The sequence below is a fragment of the Oncorhynchus clarkii genome, chromosome 15 (assembly GCF_045791955.1).
Source record: "Oncorhynchus clarkii lewisi isolate Uvic-CL-2024 chromosome 15, UVic_Ocla_1.0, whole genome shotgun sequence".
Classification (NCBI taxonomy): Eukaryota; Metazoa; Chordata; class Actinopteri; order Salmoniformes; family Salmonidae; genus Oncorhynchus; species Oncorhynchus clarkii.
In genome coordinates, this window is record NC_092161.1 from 1742507 (window position 1) to 1765007 (window position 22501).

General features: G+C 46.3%; 1 protein-coding gene across 1 annotated transcript in view; it reads right to left on the bottom strand.

The window, feature by feature from the left end:
* The window catches only part of LOC139366649 (tetratricopeptide repeat protein 21B-like), a 78067-nt gene extending 56075 nt beyond the window's left edge, over positions 1–21992 (bottom strand). The window contains 13 exon segments of the mRNA XM_071104324.1: positions 2143–2300; positions 4225–4360; positions 7684–7878; positions 8053–8150; positions 10617–10809; positions 16108–16206; positions 18203–18287; positions 20288–20445; positions 20631–20753; positions 20967–21133; positions 21292–21402; positions 21534–21663; positions 21912–21992. Coding sequence (XP_070960425.1) covers positions 2143–2300; positions 4225–4360; positions 7684–7878; positions 8053–8150; positions 10617–10809; positions 16108–16206; positions 18203–18287; positions 20288–20445; positions 20631–20753; positions 20967–21133; positions 21292–21402; positions 21534–21663; positions 21912–21938 — 1680 coding nt within the window. The 5' untranslated portion in view covers positions 21939–21992.
* Positions 21993–22501: the final 509 nt, after the last annotated feature.

The following is a 22501-nucleotide window of genomic DNA, read 5'->3' on the forward strand; positions in this document are numbered from 1 at the left end:
CACTAGTTTACCTGGAAGTTGTGGCTGACTCTGGTCTCTACACTAGTTTACCTGGAAGTTGTGGCTGACTCTGGTCTGGTCTCTACACTAGTTTACCTGGAAGTTGTGACTGACTCTGGTCTGGTCTCTACACTAGTTTACCTGGAAGTTGTGACTGACTCTGGTCTGGCCTCTACACTAGTTTACCTGGAAGTTGTGACTGACTCTGGTCTGGTCTCTACACTAGTTTACCTGGAAGTTGTGACTGACTCTGGTCTGGTCTCTACACTAGTTTACCTGGAAGTTGTGACTGACTCTGGTCTGGTCTCTACACTAGTTTACCTGGAAGTTGTGACTGACTCTGGTCTCTACACTAGTTTACCTGGAAGTTGTGACTGACTCTGGTCTGGTCTCTACACTAGTTTACCTGGAAGTTGTGACTGACTCTGGTCTGGTCTCTACACTAGTTTACCTGGAAGTTGTGACTGAGTCTGGTCTGGTCTCTACACTAGTTTACCTGGAAGTTGTGGCTGACTCTGGTCTGGTCTCTACACTAGTTTACCTGGAAGTTGTGACTGACTCTGGTCTAGTCTCTACACTAGTTTACCTGGAAGTTGTGACTGACTCTGGTCTGGTCTCTACACTAGTTTACCTGGAAGTTGTGACTGACTCTGGTCTCTACACTAGTTTACCTGGAAGTTGTGACTGACTCTGGTCTGGTCTCTACACTAGTTTACCTGGAAGTTGTGACTGACTCTGGTCTCTACACTAGTTTACCTGGAAGTTGTGACTGACTCTGGTCTGGTCTCTACACTAGTTTACCTGGAAGTTGTGACTGACTCTGGTCTGGTCTCTACACTAGTTTACCTGGAAGTTGTGGCTGACTCTGGTCTCTACACTAGTTTACCTGGAAGTTGTGACTGACTCTGGTCTGGTCTCTACACTAGTTTACCTGGAAGTTGTGACTGACTCTGGTCTGGTCTCTACACTAGTTTACCTGGAAGTTGTGACTGACTCTGGTCTGGTCTCTACACTAGTTTACCTGGAAGTTGTGACTGACTCTGGTCTGGTCTCTACACTAGTTTACCTGGAAGTTGTGGCTGACTCTGGTCTCTACACTAGTTTACCTGGAAGTTGTGGCTGACTCTGGTCTGGTCTCTACACTAGTTTACCTGGAAGTTGTGACTGACTCTGGTCTGGTCTCTACACTAGTTTACCTGGAAGTTGTGGCTGACTCTGGTCTCTACACTAGTTTACCTGGAAGTTGTAACTGACTCTGGTCTGGTCTCTACACTAGTTTACCTGGAAGTTGTGACTGACTCTGGTCTCTACACTAGTTTACCTGGAAGTTGTGGCTGACTCTGGTCTGGTCTCTACACTAGTTTACCTGGAAGTTGTGGCTGACTCTGGTCTCCACACTAGTTTACCTGGAAGTTGTGGACTGACTCTGGTCTCCACACTAGTTTACCTGGAAGTTGTGACTGACTCTGGTCTGGTCTCTACACTAGTTTACCTGGAAGTTGTGACTGACTCTGGTCTGGTCTCTACACTAGTTTACCTGGAAGTTGTGACTGACTCTGGTCTCTACACTAGTTTACCTGGAAGTTGTGGCTGACTCTGGTCTCTACACTAGTTTACCTGGAAGTTGTGACTGACTCTGGTCTCTACACTAGTTTACCTGGAAGTTGTGACTGACTCTGGTCTCTACACTAGTTTACCTGGAAGTTGTGGCTGACTCTGGTCTGGTCTCTACACTAGTTTACCTGGAAGTTGTGGCTGACTCTGGTCTCTACACTAGTTTACCTGGAAGTTGTGACTGACTCTGGTCTGGTCTCTACACTAGTTTACCTGGAAGTTGTGACTGACTCTGGTCTGGTCTCTACACTAGTTTACCTGGAAGTTGTGACTGACTCTGGTCTGGTCTCTACACTAGTTTACCTGGAAGTTGTGACTGACTCTGGTCTGGTCTCTACACTAGTTTACCTGGAAGTTGTGACTGACTCTGGTCTGGTCTCTACACTAGTTTACCTGGACTTTGTGACTGACTCTGGTCTGGTCTCTACACTAGTTTACCTGGAAGTTGTGACTGACTCTGGTCTGGTCTCTACACTAGTTTACCTGGAAGTTGTGACTGACTCTGGTCTGGTCTCTACACTAGTTTACCTGGAAGTTGTGGCTGACTCCGGTCTCCAGACACTGAAAGCAGAGGTTGTAGTCTCCCTCATGGAGGTGTATCCTGGCCTGCAGCAGGTGGACCTCAGCGATGGTCGGGTCTCTCTCCAGACAGAAATCCAGGAACTGCTGAGCTGACTGGCTGTCACCTGACAGGAGACATAACCCAGACAGTGACATAGATGTTTAAAGAGAGTATTATTGTATATAATAAAGTGAGTAAACCGGCTCACAGGAGCAGGAGGTGACTAGTCTGTTGCAGGGACTTACCCCAATCAATGTTATATTGGTAGTTTATCATGTTAACTTGTGAGTCACAATTCAGGTTGCCTTGTCCATCATGGTGGTCTCACCTGAGAGGAACTAGGCATGAGCTATGTGATAGACGCCTACTTTCCTTATCCTAACCTGCCAGGTAACCTGCCACGTCAGTTCTCCTAGCCTGCCACGTCAGTTCTCCTAGCCTGCCACGTCAGTTCTCCTAGCCTGCCACGTCAGTTCTCCTAGCCTGCCACGTCAGTTCTCCTAACCTGCCACGTCAGTTCTCCTAGCCTGCCACGTCAGTTCTCCTAGCCTGCCACGTCAGTTCTCCTAGCCTGCCACGTCGGTTCTCCTGCCATGTCAGTTCTCCTAGCCTGCCACGTCAGTTCTCCTAGCCTGCCACGTCAGTTCTCCTAGGCTGCCACATCAGTTCTCCTAGCCTGCCACGCCAGTTCTCCTAGCCTGCCACGTCAGTTCTCCTAGCCTGCCACGTCAGTTCTCCTAGCCTGCCACGTCAGTTCTCCTAACCTGCCACGTCAGTTCTCCTAACCTGCCGCGTCAGTTGCCACATCAGCTCTCCTAGCCTGCCAGATCAGTTCTCCTAGCCTGCCACGTCAGCTCTCCTAGCCTGCCACGTCAGCTCTCCTAGCCTGCCAGCTCTCCTAGCCTGCCAGCTCTCCTAGCCTGCCACGTCAGTTCTCCTAGCCTGCCACGTCGGTTCTCCTGCCATGTCAGTTCTCCTAGCCTGCCACGTCAGTTCTCCTAGCCTGCCACGTCAGTTCTCCTAGGCTGCCACGTCAGTTCTCCTAGCCTGCCACGCCAGTTCTCCTAGCCTGCCACGTCAGTTCTCCTAGCCTGCCACGTCAGTTCTCCTAGCCTGCCACGTCAGTTCTCCTAACCTGCCAGATCAGTTCTCCTAGCCTGCCACGTCAGCTCTCCTAGCCTGCCACGTCAGCTCTCCTAGCCTGCCACGTCAGCTCTCCTAGCCTGCCACGTCAGCTCTCCTAGCCTGCCACGTCAGTTCTCCTAGCCTGCCACGTTGGTTCTCCTGCCAGGTCAGTTCTCCTAGCCTGCCAGGTCAGTTCTCCTAGCCTGCCACGTCAGTTCTCCTAGCCTGCCACGTCAGTTCTCCTAGCCTGCCACGTCAGTTCTTCTAGCCTGCCAGGTCAGTTCTCCTAGCCTGCCACGTCGGTTCTCCTAGCCTGCCACGTCAGTTCTCCTAGCCTGCCACGTCAGTTCTCCTAGCCTGCCACGTCAGTTCTCCTAACCTGCCACGTCAGTTCTCCTAGCCTGCCACGTCAGTTCTCCTAGCCTGCCACGTCAGTTCTCCTAACCTGCCACGTCAGTTCTCCTAGCCTGCCAGGTCAGTTGTCCTGCCACGTCTAGGATAACTGACGTGGCAGGTTAGGAGAATTAACATGGCAGGTTAGGAGAATTAACATGGCAGGTTAGGAGAATTAACATGGTAGGTTAGGAGAATTAACATGGCAGGTTAGGAGAATTAACATGGCAGGTTAGGATCATTAACGTGGCAGGCTAGGAGAACTGACCTGGCAGGCTAGGAGAACTGACCTGGCATATTGTTTTTGAATGTATTCTTGGTTTTCTCCTCCAATTATACAACTGATTCAAAGGGAGTGTGGCTTCCTGGTAAAATTCACTTGTGCTTCCTTGCCAAATGAGGCTATCGAGGAGAGGAGGACCATCTTCCGTTTGACTACTAACAAAATGACACACTCCTCGACCACTGATCGGTTTCTGGGTCATGGAGGAGGGAGGACGGAGAATGCAGACACCCTGATAGGCTCCTACCTGAAAGGAACTTGACATGGGCCATGTGGTAGGCTCCAGGCAGCAGTCCGGGGGCCATCTTGACCACAGGCTGCAGGACCATTCCAGAGTGACTCAGGCCAAAGGGGACTGGCTGACCTGCCGTCAGGGGCTTCTCCTGGGAGGGAGGGGTTTGGAGGCATGGGTCGTTAGAAATACCGCTAAAGAACTTTCCCTCCTGCATGGAAATGCTATAAATTAAATCAAATTTTATTGGTCACATACACATGGTTAGCAGATGTTATTTTTTATGAATACAATTTTCATTTCACCTTTATTTAACCAATTTGTTGAGTAGAGTGTTGGAGGCTATTTTGTAAATGACATCATTAAAGTCAAGGATCGATAGGAGAGTCAGTTTTACGAGGGTATGTTTGGCAGCATGAGTGAAGGAGGCTTTGTTGCAAAATAGGAAGCCGATTCTAGATTTACCTTTGGATTGGAGATGGTTAATGTGAGTCTGGAAGGAGAGTTTACAGTCTAGCCAGACATCTAGGTATTTGTAGTTGTCCACATATTCTAAGTCAGAACTGTCCAGAGTAGTGATGCTAGTCAGGCGGGAGGCTGAAGAGCATTGGTTGAAGAGCATGCACTTAGTTTTACTAGCATTTAAAAGCAGTTGGAGGCCAAGGAAGGAGTGTTGTATGGCATTGAAGATCGTTTGGAGGTTAGTTAACACAGTGTCCAAAGAAGGGCCAGATGTATACAGAATGGTGTCGTCTGCGTAGAGGTGGATCAGAGAATCTCATGTCCCCAGCTAGCCATGTTTCCGTGAAGCAGAGTATGTTACAATCCCGGGTATCTCTTTGGATAGAAACTCCTGCCCTAATTTCATAGTCTTTGTTAACCTCTCCTGGGTAGGGGGCAGTATTTTCACCTCCGGATGTTACTCAGGCCCAGAAGCTAGGATATGCATATAATTGGTAGATTTGGATAGAACACTCTTACGTTTATAAAAAACTGATAAAATAATGTCTGTGAGTATAACAGAACTGATATGGCAGGTGAAACCCCGAGGACAAATCATCCAGGGGGGTAAAAATTGAGGTCATAGGATTTCCCAATAGTTTTCTATGGGATACCCTTATTATGAGGAACCTGGTTGCAGTTCCTATGGCTACCACTAGATGTCAACAGCCTTTAGAAATTGTTCGATGTTTATCTTTTGAGAAATGAAGAAGTAGTCCGATTCATTTTAAGTGTCACTCCAGGTGGACTCTACTCTTTTGGTGCGCGTGAACTGGAGCGCGCTTCACTGTGTTTTTATCCGGTATTAGAAACAGTTTACTCCGTCTTAAATTGTGTTGATTATTTACGTTTTAGGGTACCTGCGGTTGGATTAGGAACGTTGTTTGATATGTTTGGACCAAGTTTACAGGTAACTTATTAGACACTTTGTCGGCATATTGGGCGAGTTGAAACTGGTGTATTTCTGAAATCAAAAATTGACATTTTTGGGACATAAAGAAGGACATTATCGAACAAAATGACCATTTGTGATGTTTCTGGGACATATTGGTGTGCCAACAGAAGAAGATCTTCAAAGGTAAGGCATTAATTAAATCGCTATTTCTGACTTTTGTGGAGCACCTGCCTGGTTGAAATATGATTTTCATGCGTTTGTATGCGGGGCGCTGTCCTCAGATAATCGCATGGTTTGCTTTCGCCGTAAAGCCTTTTTGAAATCAGACACAGCGGCTGACGCTACCGTCCCACCTGCCCATAAGAAGTTAACAGGGGACTGGCCATTAGCGAGTAATATACTCGGAAGGGGTATTTAACTGATACTTCATTACCCGTGTTGGCTAGACCAGGGGTATTTAACTGATCCCTCATTACCCATGCTGTCTAGACCAGGGGTATTAAACTGATCCTTCATTACCCATGTTGTCTAGACCAGGGGTATTAAACTGATACTTCATTACCCGTGTTGTCTAGACCAGGGGTATTAAACTGATACTTCATTACCCATGTTGTCTAGACCAGGGGTATTTAACTGATCCCTCATTACCCATGCTGTCTAGACCAGGGGTATTAAACTGATCCTTCATTACCCATGTTGTCTAGACCAGGGGTATTAAACTAATCCTTCATTACCCATGTTGTCTAGACCAGGGGTATTAAACTGATACTTCATTACCCGTGTTGTCTAGACCAGGGGTATTTAACTGATCCCTCATTACCCATGCTGTCTAGACCAGGGGTATTAAACTGATCCTTCATTACCCATGTTGTCTAGACCAGGGGTATTAAACTAATCCTTCATTACCCATGTTGTCTAGACCAGGGGTATTAAACTGATACTTCATTACCCGTGTTGTCTAGACCAGGGGTATTTAACTGATCCCTCATTACCCGTATTGTCTAGACCAGGGGTATTTAACTGAACCCTCATTACCCATGTTGTCTAGACCAGGGGTATTAAACTGATCCTTCATTACCCGTGTTGTCTAGACCAGGGGTATTAAACTGATACTTCATTACCCATGTTGTCTAGACCAGGTATTTAACTGATCCCTCATTACCCATGTTGTCTAGACCAGGTATTTAACTGATCCCTCATTACCCATGTTGTCTAGACCAGGGGTATTTAACTGATCCCTCATTACCCATGTTGTCTAGACCAGGGGTATTTAACTGATCCCTCATTACCCATGTTGTCTAGACCAGGGGTATTCAACTGATCCTTCATTACCCATGTTGTCTAGACCAGGGGTATTTAACTGATCCCTCATTACCCATGTTGTCTAGACCAGGGATATTTAACTGATCCCTCATTACCCATGTTGTCTAGACCAGGGGTATTTAACTGATCCTTCATTACCCATGTTGTCTAGACCAGGGGTATTCAACTGATCCTTCATTACCCATGTTGTCTAGACCAGGGGTATTCAACTGATCCTTCATTACCCATGTTGTCTAGACCAGGGGTATTCAACTGATCCTTCATTACCCATGTTGTCTAGACCAGGGGTATTCAACTGATCCTTGCTCAAGGGCACAGATGTTTCAGCTCTGGGATTTGAACCAGTGATTTCAACCAGCAACCTTTTGGTTACTGGCCCAACACTCTTAACTGCTAGTCTACCTACGAATTAAAGCTGATTTTCATTTCTACCTGATATTATTTTCACCCACCTGGTGTCCCAGATCTAAATCAGTCCCTGATTAGAGGGGAATAACCCACCTGGTGTCCCAGGTCTAAATCAGTCCCTGATTAGAGGGGAATCACCCACCTGGTGTTCCTGGTCTAAATCAGTCCCTGATTAGAGGGGATTAACCCACCTGGTGTCCCAGGTCTAAATCAGTCCCTGATTAGAGGGGATTAACCCACCTGGTGTCCCAGGTCTAAATCAGTCCCCGATTAGAGGGGAAGAATTTAAAAAGCAGGGGAATTGGCTGCCAGGTCCAGAGTTGAATTTGAGGGGTCTAAGGGTTTACCTGGAAGAAGGAAAGGTAGAGGTTGACCACTTGGAAAATAAAGTCGGGGTGGAGCCTGTGGAAGTAGTCTGGTCCCATTGGTCGCCCTCGCAGGTCCAGGAAGTGAAGGTCGGTGGCCTCCTTCAGTAAGGGTGACATCACCGCTAGCCCCGCCCCTCTCTTGTGGACCAGGAGAGCCTGCAGAAGGACCAGCTCCTACAGTACAGACAGGGGAAGATACAGTTCCCTTTACTATACTTTTCTTACCACGTTCCTAATCAAACAAAATCTCAACACCCCCCAACCTCGTTCAATTTATGGGACCTTGTGACCTCAGTGATAGATCAGTGTAATGTGATTGGTCACTCAGGAGAATGCTGCGTGTCATACCGCTGACTGGCCAATGGACTGGTGGATCTCTCTGAGGAACTCCAGCTGATTGGCTGCTTCCTGTAGCTGGCCGTCCATCAGCTGGCAGCGGATCAGTCCTAGAAAAACAAACACCTCAGTGGCCTCACCACAACACTCAACAGTTCAAGGATATTGCCTTAAGAAGCATAGGAAATACACTAAATATACACAAACGTATGTGGACACCACTTCAAATTAGTGGATTCGGCTATTTCAGCCACACTTGTTGCTGACAGGTGTATAAAATCGAGCACACAGCCATGCAATCTCCATAGACAAACATTGACAGTAGAATGGACCGGAATGAAGAGCTCAGTGACATTCCGGCACCGTCATAGGATGCCACCTTTCCAACAAGTCAGTTAGTCAAATTTATGCCCTGCTAGAGCTGCCCCCGGTCAAAGGTAAGTGCTGTTATTGTGAAGTGGAAACGTCTAGGAGCAACAACGGCTCAGCTGTGAAGTGGTAGGCCACACAAGCTCAGAATGGGATCACCGAGTGCTGAAGCGTGTAGTGTGTAAAAATCATCTGTCCTCTGTTGCAACACTCACTACCAAGTTCCTAACTACCTCTGGAAGCAACGTCAGCACAATAACTGTTTGTCGGGAGCTTCATGAAATGGGTTTCCATGGCTGAACAGCTGCAAAACAAGCCTAAGATCACCATACACAATGCCAAGTGTCAGCTGGAGTGGTGTAAAGCTCTCCACCATTGGACTCTGGAGCAGTGGAAACACGTTCTCTGGAGTGATGAATCACGCTTCACCATCTGGCAGTCAGACGGACAAATCTGGGTTTGGTGGATGCCAGGAAAACACTACCTGCCCCAATGCATAGTGCCAACTGTAAAGTTTGGTGGAGGAGGAATAACCACCTGCCTTACATTGCACTCCATGAGGAGCCTGCACATGGCAGGCTGACCACCTGGTACGTGAGGGCAGCAAGAAGCCAAGGTAAGTTGCTAGCTAGCATTAAACGTATCTTATAAAAAACAATCAATCGTAACTAGTTAACAACACATGGTTGATATTACTAGTTTATCTAGCGTGTCCTGCGTTGCATATAATCGATGCGGTGCCTGTTAATTTCTCATCGAATCACAGCCTACTTCGACAAACGGGTGATGATTTAGCAATGTCGTTGCACCAAACATCAGTGCCTTTCTTTAAAATCAATACACAAGTATATATTTTTAAACCTGCATATTTAGTTAATATTGCCTGCTAACATGAATTTATTTTAATTAGGGAAATAGTGTCACTTCTCTTGCATTCCGTGCAAGCAGTCAGGGTATATGCAGCAGTTTGTGAGTTTCCCGGATTCGACCATATCAATGACCAAAGGCTCGTATTTCTGTGTGTTATTATGTTATAATTAAGTCTATGATTTGATATTTGGTAGAGCAGTCTGACTGAGCGATGGAAGGCAGCAGCAGGCTCGTAAGCATTCATTCAAACAGCACATTTCGTGCGTTTGCCAGTAGCTCTTTGCAATGCTTCAAGCATTGAGCTGTTTATGACTTCAAGCCTATCAACTCCCGAGATTAGGCTGGTGTAAACGATGTGAAATGGCTAGCTAGTTAGCGGGGTGCACGATAATAGCGTTTCAAACGTCACTCGCTCTGAGACTTGGAGTAGTTATTCCCCTTGCTCTGCATGGGCAATGCTGCTTCGAGGGTGACTGTTGTCGATGTGTTCCTGGTTCGAGCCCAGGTAGTGGCGAGGAGAGGGACGGAAGCTATACTGTTACACTGGCAATACTAAAGTGCCTATAAGAACATCCAATAGTCAAAGGTTAATGAAATACAAATGGTATAGAGAGAAATAGTCCTATAATAACTACAACCTAAAACTTTTTACCTGGGAATATTGAAGACTCATGTTAAAAGGAACCACCAACTTTCATATGTTCTCATGTTCTGAGCAAGGAACTGAAACGTTAGCTTTTTTACGTGGCACATATTGCACTTTTACTTTCTTCTCCAACACTTTGTTTTTGCATTATTTAAACCAAATTGAACATGTTTCCTTATTTATTTGAGGCTAAATTGATTTTATTGATGTATTATATGAAGGTAAAAGAAAAGTGTTAATTCAGTATTGTTGTAATTGTCATTATTACAAATATATATATTTTTTTTATCGTCCGATTAATCGGTATCGGGTTTTTTTTTGGTCCTCCAATAATCGGTATCGGTATCGGCGTTGAAAAATCATAATCGGCCGACCTCTAGTTCCAACATCTAGTGGAAAGCCTTCCCAGAAGAGTGGAGGTTGTTATAGCAGCAAAGGAGGGACCAACTCCATATTAAAGCCTTCCCCGAAGAGTGGAGGCTGTTATAGCAGCAGAGGGACCAACTCCATATTAATGCCCATGATTTTGGAATGAGATGTCCGACGAGCAGGTGTCCACATACTTTTGGACATGTCATGTTATTACTCACCAGAGCTATCACATTTAAAAAAAAGCTAAGAAGATGCACATCAACACACTGGGAAAGCAGCAGAGCTGTGTGTATGAATGTGTAGACACTAACCCACCTACCTGCCAGGGCTGGGACACTGCTGGTGTCAATGTCGAGAGCAGTAGAGTACCACCTGGTGGCCTCCTTAGTCTTCTTCTGTAGGGACAGAAGGTAGCCCATCTCATTGGCCACATCAGCATTCCCAGGGGCTTTAGAGTACGCCCTCTCTGTAAATGGAGTCAGCAGCTGAAGGATCTCTGGGTTGCCTCCACACTACAGACAGACAGAGGATGTCATAGTTCTACATCCAAATGGGACAGTACAGTCATGTATAGATCTCTCTGGAACAGCAGATTTCATGTGTCGTATTGGGAGGCTGACATACCGATGTACTTCAATATGTGAACATACTCAACATATTATTACCCCCCCAACCCAAAGTCATGTGTTAACACAAAAACCCTGATACACAAAGACCCAGAACGTTGTGCTCCAAGGGACTTGGCTGGGAGACCCCCCAGCTGGCTAAAACAACTGGTTCCATGGAAACAGAGGCCAAGGGACTGGGCTGGGAGACCCCCCAGCTGGCTAAAACAACTGGTTCCATGGAAACAGAGGCCAAGGGACTGGGCTGGGAGACGCCCCAGCTGGCTAAAACAACTGGTTCCATGGAAACAGAGGCCAAGGGACTGGGCTGGGAGACCCCCCAGCTGGCTAAAACAACTGGTTCCATGGAAACAGAGGCCAAGGGACTGGGCTGGGAGACGCCCCAGCTGGCTAAAACAACTGGTTCCATAGAAACAGAGGCCAAGGGACTGGGCTGGGAGACCCCCCAGCTGGCTAAAACAACTGGTTCCATAGAAACAGAGGCCAAGGGACTGGGCTGGGAGACCCCCCAGCTGGCTAAAACAACTGGTTCCATGGAAACAGAGGCCAAGGGACTGGGCTGGGAGACGCCCCAGCTGGCTAAAACAACTGGTTCCATAGAAACAGAGGCCAAGGGACTGGGCTGGGAGACCCCCCAGCTGGCTAAAACAACTGGTTCCATGGAAACAGAGGCCAAGGGACTGGGCTGGGAGACCCCCCAGCTGGCTAAAACAACTGGTTCCATAGAAACAGAGGCCAAGGGACTGGGCTGGGAGACCCCCCAGCTGGCTAAAACAACTGGTTCCATGGAAACAGAGGCCAAGGGACTGGGCTGGGAGACACCCCAGCTGGCTAAAACAACTGGTTCCATGGAAACAGAGGCCAAGGGACTGGGCTGGGAGACCCCCCAGCTGGCTAAAACAACCCTGAAGGTTCTTTGGTTCAGCAAACTACCTTTTAGTTCTACATTATGTTTTCTAATCCAGCACCTGTGATAAGTGATATCACCCCATTGGATCCATGTGGGTATTCACTGGTAAAAGTGGGCACAGATTAGCCCATTCCAGCCAAAAACAGGCTAGCCCACACCAAACCCACCTCAAGCCCACACCAGCCAAACACGGTTTGGCCCACACCAAGCCCACACCAGCTAAACACGGGCTAGCCCACACCAAGCCCACACTAGCCAAACACGGGCTAGCCCACACCAGCCAACCACAGGCTAGCCCACACCAGCCAAACACAGGCTAGCCCACACCAGCCAAACACAGGCTAGCCCACACCAGCCAAACACAGGCTAGCCCACACCAGCCAACCACAGGCTAGCCCACACCAGCCAAACACAGGCTAGCCCACACCAGCCAAACACAGGCTAGCCCACACCAGTCAACCACAGGCTAGCCCACACCAGCCAACCACAGGCTAGCCCACACCAGCCAACCACAGGTTAGCCCACACCAAGCCCACACCAGCCAACCACAGCTTAGCCCACACCAAGCCCACACCAGCCAACCACAGGTTAGCCCACACCAAGCCCACACCAGCCAACCACAGGTTAGCCCACACCAAGCCCCACACCAGCCAACCACAGGCTAGCCCACACCAGCCAACCACAGGTTAGCCCACACCAGCCAACCACAGGTTAGCCCACACCAAGCCCACACCGGCCAACCACAGGTTAGCCCACACCAAGCCCACACCAGCCAACCACAGGTTAGCCCACACCAAGCCCCACACCAGCTGTGGTTGGCTAGCCCACACCAGCCAACCACAGGTTAGCCCACACCAAGCCCACACCAGCCAACCACAGGTTAGCCCACACCAAGCCCACACCAGCCAACCACAGGTTAGCCCACACCAAGCCCACACCAGCCAACCACAGGTTAGCCCACACCAAGCCCATACCAACATGCAGTTTCTGGACAGTTTTATTTCAATCTCTTCATTCAAAGACTCAATCATGGACCCTCTTACTGATGGTTGTGGCTACTTTGCATGATGTATTGTTGTCTCTACCTTCTTGCCCTTTGTGCTGTTGTCTGGACCAATAATGTTTGTTCCATGTTTTGTGCTGCTGCCATGTTGTGCTGCTGCCATGTTGTTATGTTGTGCTGCTGACATGCTGTGTTGCTACCATGTTGTGCTGCTGCCATGTTGTTGCTACCATGCTGTGTTGCTACCATGCTGTGTTGCTGCCATGTTGTGTTGCTACCATGCTGTGCTGCTACCATGTTGTGTTGCTACCATGCTGTGCTACTACCATGCTGTGCTACTACCATGCTGTGTTGCTACCATGCTGTGTTATCTTAGGTCTCTCTTTATGTAGTGTTGTCTCGTCATAACGTATGTTTTGTCTCATATTTATATTTTTAATCCCAGCAGGAGGCCTTTTGCTAGGCCGTCATTGTAAATAAGAATTTTTTCTTAACTGACTTGCCTAGTTACAGTTGAAGTCTGAAGTTTACATACACCTTAGCCAAATACATTTAAACACAGTTTCACAATTCCTGACATTTAATCCTAGTAAAAATTCCCTGTCTTAGGTCAGTTAGGATCACCACTTTATTTTAAGAATGTGAAATGTCAGAATAATAGTAGAGAGAATTATTTATTTCAGCTTTTATTTATTTTATCACATTCCCAGTGGGTCAGAAGTTTACATACACTCAATTAGTATTTGGTAGCATTTCCTTTAAATTGTTTAACTTGGGTCAAACATTTCAGGAGCCTTCCACAAGCTTCCCACAATAAGTTGGGTGAATTTTGGCCCATTCCTCCTGACAGAGCTGGTGTAACTGAGTCAGGTTTGTAGGCCTTGCTCACACACACACAATTTTTCAGTTCTGCCCACAAAATTTTTATCTGACCAGAGGACATTTCTCCAAAAAGTACGATCTTTGTCCCCATGTGCAGTTGCAAACCGTAGTCTGGCTTTTTAAATTGCAGTTTTGGAGCAGTGGCTTCTTCCTTGCTGAGCGGCCTTTCAGGGTATGTAGATATAGGACTCGTTTTACTGTGGATATAGATACTTTTGTACCCGTTTCCTCCAGCATCTTCACAAGGTCATTTGCTGTTGTTCTGGGATTGATTTGCACTTTTCACACCAAAGTACGTTCATCTCTAGGAGACAGAACGTGTCTCCTTCCTGATCGGTATGACGGCTGCGTGGTCCCACGGTGTTTATACTTGCGTACTATTGTTTGTACTGATGAACATGGTACCTTCAGGCGTTTGGAAATTGCTCCCAAGGATGAACCAGACTTGTGGAGGTCTACAATTTGTTTTTCTGAGGTCTTTGATTTTCCCATGATGTCAAGCAAAGAGGCACTGAGTTTGAAGGTAGATCTTGAAATACATCCACAGGTACACCTCCAATTGACTCAAATGATGTCAATTAGCCTATCAGAAGCTTCTAAAGCCATGACCTCATTTTCTGGAATTTTCCAAGCTGTTTAAAGGCACAGTCAACTTAGTGTATGTAAACTTCTGACCCACTGGAATTGTGATACAGTGAATTATAAGTGAAATAATCTGTCTGTAAACAATTGTTGGAAAAATGACTTGTGTCTTGCACAAAGTAAATGTCCTAACCGACTTGCCAAAACTATAGTTTGTTAACATTTGTGGAGTGGTTGAAAAACTAGTTTTAATGACTCCAACCTGAGTGGATGGAAACTTCCGACTTCAACTGTAAATAAAGGTTAAATAATATTAATATAAATGTTCCATGGGTTTACTGACCACAATCCATTGAATTAATATTAGGAAGTGTTGATTATTTGGTGTCAGGAGAGCACAGCGCATGGAGATATGCAACACAGCCTTATGCTTCTGCAAAAAAAACCCAGTCAGCCCCAGGTCTTCAGGACAAAAGCCCCCCAGTCAGCCCCAGGTCTTCAGGGCAAACCCCCCCAGTCAGCCCCAGGTCTTCAGGGCAAACCCCCCCAGTCAGCCCCAGGTCTTCAGGGCAACCCCCCCAGTCAGCCCCAGGTCTTCAGGACAAAAGCCCCCCAGTCAGCCCCAGGTCTTCAGGGCAAACCCCCCCAGTCAGCCCCAGGTCTTCAGGGCAAACCCCCCCAGTCAGCCCCAGGTCTTCTGGGCTAAACCCCCCCAGTCAGCCCCAGGTCTTCAGGGTAAACCCCCCAGTCAGCCCCAGGTCTTCTGGGCTAAACCCCCCCAGTCAGCCCCAGGTCTTCAGGACAAAAGCCCCCCAGTCAGCCCCAGGTCTTCAGGGCAAACCCCCCCAGTCAGCCCCAGGTCTTCAGGGCAAACCCCCCCAGTCAGCCCCAGGTCTTCTGGGCTAAACCCCCCCAGTCAGCCCCAGGTCTTCAGGGTAAACCCCCCAGTCAGCCCCAGGTCTTCAGGGCTAAACCCCCCCAGTCAGCCCCAGGTCTTCAGGACAAAAGCCCCCCAGTCAGCCCCAGGTCTTCAGGGCAACCCCCCCCAGTCAGCCCCAGGTCTTCAGGGCAACCCCCCCAGTCAGCCCCAGGTCTTCAGGGCTAAACCCCCCCAGTCAGCCCCAGGTCTTCAGGGCTAAACCCCCCCAGTCAGCCCCAGGTCTTCAGGGCAAACCCCCCCCAGTCAGCCCCAGGTCTTCTGGGCTAAACCCCCCCAGTCAGCCCCAGGTCTTCAGGGTAAACCCCCCAGTCAGCCCCAGGTCTTCTGGGCTAAACCCCCCCAGTCAGCCCCAGGTCTTTCAGTCAACCCCAGGTCTTCTGGGCTAAACAGTCAGCCCCAGGTCTTCAGTCACCCCAGGTCTTCTGGGCTAAACCCCCCCAGTCAGCCCCAGGTCTTCAGGGTAAACCCCCCAGTCAACCCCAGGTCTTCTGGGCTAAACCCCCCCAGTCAGCCCCAGGTCTTCAGGGTAAACCCCCCAGTCAACCCCAGGTCTTCAGGGTAAACCCCCCAGTCAACCCCAGGTCTTCAGGGCAAACCCCCCCCAGTCAGCCCCAGGTCTTCAGGGCAAACCCCCCCCAGTCAGCCCCAGGTCTTCAGGGCTAAACCGCCCCAGTCAGCCCCAGGTCTTCAGGGCTAAACCCCCCCAGTCAGCCCCAGGTCTTCAGGGCTAAACCCCCCCAGTCAGCCCCAGGTCTTCAGGGCTAAACCCCCCCAGTCAGCCCCAGGTCTTCAGGTCTAAGCCCCAGATGTTCTGTATGTCTAGTGGTGCATCACATACCACCCCACTAAACTCAGCTAAATACTTACCAGTCTGCTGATGGGCTGGGTGAGACTGACGTGGAGACCGGGAGAGCATGGCTCTGAGACCTCTGCTGCACTAACCAGGGCCTGCAGATGTTCCTTGGCCTACAAACATAACATAACCATCAGCTCCTGATATTGACATCTGCCAAACGGCAGAATTTAGCATTGGCATATAAGATGTATATTTCACCATCCACGTTGGCGGTTGGGTCAGAGCTCCAAGCGATTCACTCACATTTATGAATAAAAAGTCCAGTATGATCACATGTATAGTAAAATAAAGGGCGCAGTAGCTGTTTTCAAAAAATGTCTGCCGTTTTGTTTCATAGCTGGTAAATTAAATCGCACAATGTCAAAGAACGACGAATCGTATAGACTACCCCACATCGCGCCACAACTCTGCCTGACTGGGAGCTGAGTACAAGTGAAACACTCCTTTTAAGAAGCGCTGCGCACACGCATACAACTTGGTCTAATTTACTTGAAAGTGAAAGTGAATTGAATCTTTGTCCTTGTTTCTTGGCTAATTTTTTATTTTTTTTCACAAGCTAGGGTGTTTTTTAATGTTTGAGTTTCAACTGCTTGGGAAGAGAAGATCACGCTTCTACTAGACCCAATCACACAGACACAAACATGGCTCGAGTCACACTACCATGGTAACGCCCTGCCCCTCGCTGTTCCCCCCGCGGGACGGTTGTGCTAACGTAGGCTAATGGGATTGAGGTTGTAAGTAACACATTTTGCTAACGTAGGCTAATGGGATTGAGGTTGTAAGTAACACATTTCGCTAACGTAGGCTAATGGGATTGAGGTTGTAAGTAACACATTTCGCTAACGTAGGCTAATGGGATTGCGGTTGTAAGTAACACATTTCGCTAACGTAGGCTAATGGGATTGCGGTTGTAAGTAACACATTTCGCTAACGTAGGCTAATGGGATTGAGGTTGTAAGTAACACATTTCCCAGGACAGGCAGAAAGCTTAAATTCTTGATAATCTAACTGCACTGTCCAATTTACAGTAGCTATTGCAGTGAAATAATACCATGCTATTGATTAAGGAGAGTGCACAGTGCACAGTTCTGTATTAATGAACAGAAATACAATGGTTCTTCGGATCAGTCTAAAACTTTTCACATATACTACTGCCATCTAGTGGCCAAATTGTAAATTGCGCCAGGGCTGGAATAATACATTATGGCCTTTCTCTTGCATTTCAAAGATGATGGTACAAAAAAGCATGTTTTTTTTCTCTGAATTATCTTCTACCAGATCTATTGTGCTATATTCTCCTACATTAATTTCACATGTCCACACACTTCAAAGTGTTTCCTTTCAAATGGTATCAAGAATATGCATATCCTTGCTTCAGGTCCTGAGCTGCAGGCAGTTCGATTTGGGTCATTTTAGGCGAGAATTTAAAAAAGGGTCGGATTTATTAAAGGGGCAGGTGAACATTTTTCTCATCTGTGATATTTTGGTTAAAAGGTTCGGGTCACACATTTATTAAACATAAACTGGGTGGTTCGAGCCCTGAGTGCTGATTGGCTGACAGCCGTGGTATATCAGACCGTATACCACGGTTATGACAAAACATTTATTTTTACTGCTCTAATTACGTTGGTAATCAATTTATAATGGCAATAAGGTACCTCAGGGGTTTGTGATTTATGCCACGGCTAAGGGCTGTGTACAGGCACTCCGCAATGCGTCGTGCATAAGAACAGCCCTTAGCCGTGGTATACTGGCCATATATCACACCTCCTCGGGTCTTATCACTTAATTATGCCACATTACTTTTATTGTTTTAGAAACATTACAAAGCAGGCTCATCCGGGTTTCCTTGTGTTTGGTTGGTGTAATTTTAGCGGAAGAAAAATAATTTGACTTGTAAATAAATCTGAGTGGCTGGTAGATTTTTAAATGTACCTGCCACAGTAGCTGGTTGGCCAAAAAATAAAATTGTATCTACTGTATTACCAGTCTCGTACAACCACCAGGAAGCGTTGCCAGCTTCCATTCTGTTTGGCTACAGCATTCATCAGTCTGGTTATACGATGCTACTGTACTACAGCATGTAGCACCATATACTGAACTCACCTTGACCAGATCCCCATCCCTCACAATGGTATGGATGGCGAGAACTTGGATAGCGTTCAGATTCCGCCCATCTTGTTGTAAAATCCTGAGTAAAATATGCGGTACCAGTCAAAAGTTTGGACACACCTACTTATTCCTGGGTGTGTCTTTATATTTTTTACTATTTTCTACATTGTAGAATAATAGTGAAGACATCAAAACTATGAAACAACACATATGGAATCATGTAGTAACCAAAAAAGTGTTAAGAAACTAGGGGGCACTATTTTTATTTTTGGAAAAATAACGTTCCCAAAGTAAACCGCCTATTTCTCAGGACCAGATGCTAGAATATGCATATAATTGACAGCTTAGGATAGAAAACACTCTAAAGTTTCCAAAACTGTAAAAATATTGTCTGTGAGTATAACAGAACTGATATTGCAGGCGAAATCCTGAGAAAAATCCAATCAGGAACTGACACTTATTTTGAAACCCCTGTCTTTCTATGCATCCCTATTGCCCATTGAAAGGGATATCAACCAGATTCCTTTTTCTGTGGCTTCCCTAAGGTGTCTACAGCCTTTAGATGTAGTTTCAGGCCTTTATTTTGAAGAATGAGTGTAAACGACTACATTGCGTCAGTGGCCAGCTGAGGGCTCTCAGAGTGATTCTTGCGTAAAAGACAGAGGTAGTCATTTTTCCTCTCGCTCCTACTGAAAATCCAATTGTCCCGGTTAATATATTATCGAATAGATATTTGAAAAACACCTTGAGGATTGATTATAAAAAACGTTTGCCATGTTTCTGTCGATTTTATGGACATAATTTTGATTTTTTTTCGGCGTTGCCGTGACCGCTATTTCTGGTAGATTTCTCAACACAACGTGACCAACAAAAGAAGGTATTTTGGGTATAAAAATAATATTTATGGAACAAAAGGAACATTTGCTGTCTAACTGGGAGTCTCGTCAGTGAAAACATCCGAAGATCATCAAAGGTAAACGGTTAATTTGATTGCTTTTCTGATTTTCGTGACCAAGCTTCCTGCTGCTAGCTGGACATAATGCTATACTAGGCTATCGATAAACTTACACAAACACTTGTCTTGCTTTGGCTGTAAAGCATAATTTCAAAATCTGAGATGACAGGGTGATTAAACAAATCAAAATATATTTTATATTTGAGATTCTTCAAAGTAACCACCCTTTGCCTTGATGAAAGCTTTGCACACTCCTGGCATTCTCTCAACCAACTTCACCTAGAATGCTTTTCCGAAATTTCCCACATATGCTGAGCACTTGTTGGCTGCTTTTCCTTCACTCTGCAGTCCAACTCATCCCAATTGGGTTGAGGTTGGGTGATTGTGGAGGCCAGGTCATCTGATGCAGCACTCCATCACTCTCCTTCTTGGTCAAATAGCCCTTACACAGCCTGGAGGTGTGTTGGGTTATTGTCCTGTTGAAAAACAAATGATAGCAAACCAGATGGGATGGCGCATCGCTGCAGAATGCTGAGGTAGCCATGCTGGTTAAGTGTGCTTTGAATTCTAAATAAATCACTGACAGTGTCACCAGCAAAGCACCCCCATACCATCACACCTCCTCCTCCATGCTTCACAGTGGGAACCACACATGCGGAGATCAGCCGTTCACCTACTCTGATTCACACAAAATTCCACAAATTAACAAGGGACACCTGCTAATTGAAATGCATTCCAGGTGACTACCTCATGAAGCTGGTTGAGAGAATGCCTAGAGTGTGAAAAGCTTTCATCTTGGCAAAGGGTGATTACTTTGAAGTATCTCAAATAAAATATTTTGATTTGTTTAACACTTTATTGGTTACTACATGATTCCATATTTGTTATTTCGTAGTTTATGTCTTCACAATTATTATACAATGTAGAAAATAGAAAAAAGAAAGAAAAACCCTGGAAAGAGTAGGTGTTCAAACTTTTGACAGGGACTGTATAACAGAGATGTATTCATCACTAAGAACAGCGGTTCACGGTTGAGTTACAGTATGCCAATATAGTATAACTATAACTACGTATAACAACAGCTAGCCAGTCTCGTAGGGTTAGGGATCAGGAGTCCTAGTTACCTAGCAGCTGTATCCAGGGCCTGCTCCCAGTCCTGTAGAGCCAGGAACAGCTTCATCTTCAGCATCAGACCAGGGAGGAAGTCTGAGTGGGAGGTCACTATCTGATTCACCACCTGCTGGGATCCAGTGAAGTTATGCTGGTTCATAAAGTACTTGGCCTGTGAAAAAAGGAATAGAAACCATCAGGTTAAATTCAATTATCAACAAATGTTAGGTAACTTTTCCTTGGACTGCTGTGCCTACAGCCAACCATCACAGCTGTAGCCTCTCAAACAAATACTTTTATAAGAATAGTTTAGAATCAGTGAACCAAAGGGAGAGCTGCTGCTGTGCATTGTGGTACCTTTCCCATCATGCCGAACACATCCCTGGAGTGCTGCCCTCCTCCGTCCAGGTAGCAGATAGCGTTGTTCCTCTGAAACTCATCCTCGGAGTTCATATCCACCCAGCCCTTCAGGATGGACCCCTGGCAACGAGAGGGAACAACTAGAGTTTCACCACAATGTCTACTGACCAAAGCGCGGTATTACTTTGGAACTACAGAAAATATCATTCATAGATTTGTCAAGCACTTTAGTAAACCTGAATTTGCATGTGCTATGGTTGAAATCATACTATACAGCTTCGTATGAGCCTAAATGACAAATGAATAATACTGGTGTCATGCATGGGTACGGACCTCTTTTGAGGACTTGGATATCTTCAGTATCTTGTCAATGTAGTCTTTGGCCTTGTCAACGTGGCCCAACAGCCACAGGAACAGGGCTCCATAGAACAGAGGCTTCTCTCCCGCCCTCTTACGGATATTCCTCACGTGGGTCTCCAGGGCTGCCACAGCCTCGTGATCTGCAGACAAGAGATAAACACACTTTACATAACACGTAGCCTGATACTCTGCCATTTCATATCAAACAGAAGGATGGGAGGTTGTTTGAGGCTAAGGACAACTAGAAGATTAGCCTATTGGAACAGACCATTAAATCTAGGCCTATCCACCCGCTCACCAATCATGTCACTTCGCTTGTGTGCACAGATAAGAGCCATGCTGGAACATATGGCCACAGTCGGCTTGTCCTTCACCTGCTCCAGCTCTCTCATGGCCTCCTGGGTTCGACCTACCATTGAATAATGCATAACGGTAGTGATCATGCTCCTCTCGTGTATAGCCTAGTCTCAGTCAAATTACAGAATCTGCCATCAACAATGTTGAGTCAATACACGAAAGAGTCCAAATATAAGGTTGTACCTTCCATTAGTATCCCAAAGCCTTTAAAAAACAGCAGAACAGGATCCTTGCTGTACATCTTCAGGTAGTACTCGGCTGTGTGTATGGATTGCCTGTAGAACTTCTCACCCATGAAGTAAATCAGTGAAGCCTGAGGATGAGAGTAGACATTAAAGCTTACTTTCAGTAATGGATACAGTATCATTGTAAGAAGCTGTGTTTTACCCCCCAACATAAACCTGTTAGACACAACTAGCTAACGTTAAATATCTAACTAGCCAGACAGTTAACACTAACCAACTGGCAGGCAACTTCATCAAATAAATCATATCCAAGTTTAAAAGTCTAGCTAGCTAACGTTAGCCAATAAACATATTACCTAGTAAAAAATGAACTTACTAAACAAACTGGATCTGTGTCAGCCATGTTTTCCTGATAAACTTCTCAACTTAGAGAGTGTGTTGTTGATGCTATTGTCCCTGTTTCCTGTTGCTTTCCGTTCCTCAGTGATGCTAAACGTTACAGAGTCAGAGAGGCTAACGTCGGGCGTTTCCTGTTGCCTAACAACCGACGAAGCAGCCGCTTAAGGCATGGCTAATCACACACAGAGCGGTCGTCTCATCTCTGATCCATGCTGTGATAGACTTCCACCTAGAAATAGATAAACACGATCTCGGAATAGTGACAGCTCGTTTTGGTTCTTCTGTAGTACAAAATGTAACGAATACACCTGGTGTAATATGTCAATGACCGTCAGATTCAGAATAGTTTTGTTTCTCATTTATCTCCCACTTTTACAGTATGTACAAGAGCATAAAGAACTAAAGAACTTGATTATAGACTCGTTTAACTCAAATTATTTAGAATCAACGCATGGAAGTAACTGGGAAATATTGATCTTCAAAGTAAGATCCATCGCCATTACACAGTAATGAACTAAAGAAGCAAAAATGTTTTAAAGATGAGCTCATGAATAAATTGAATGTTCT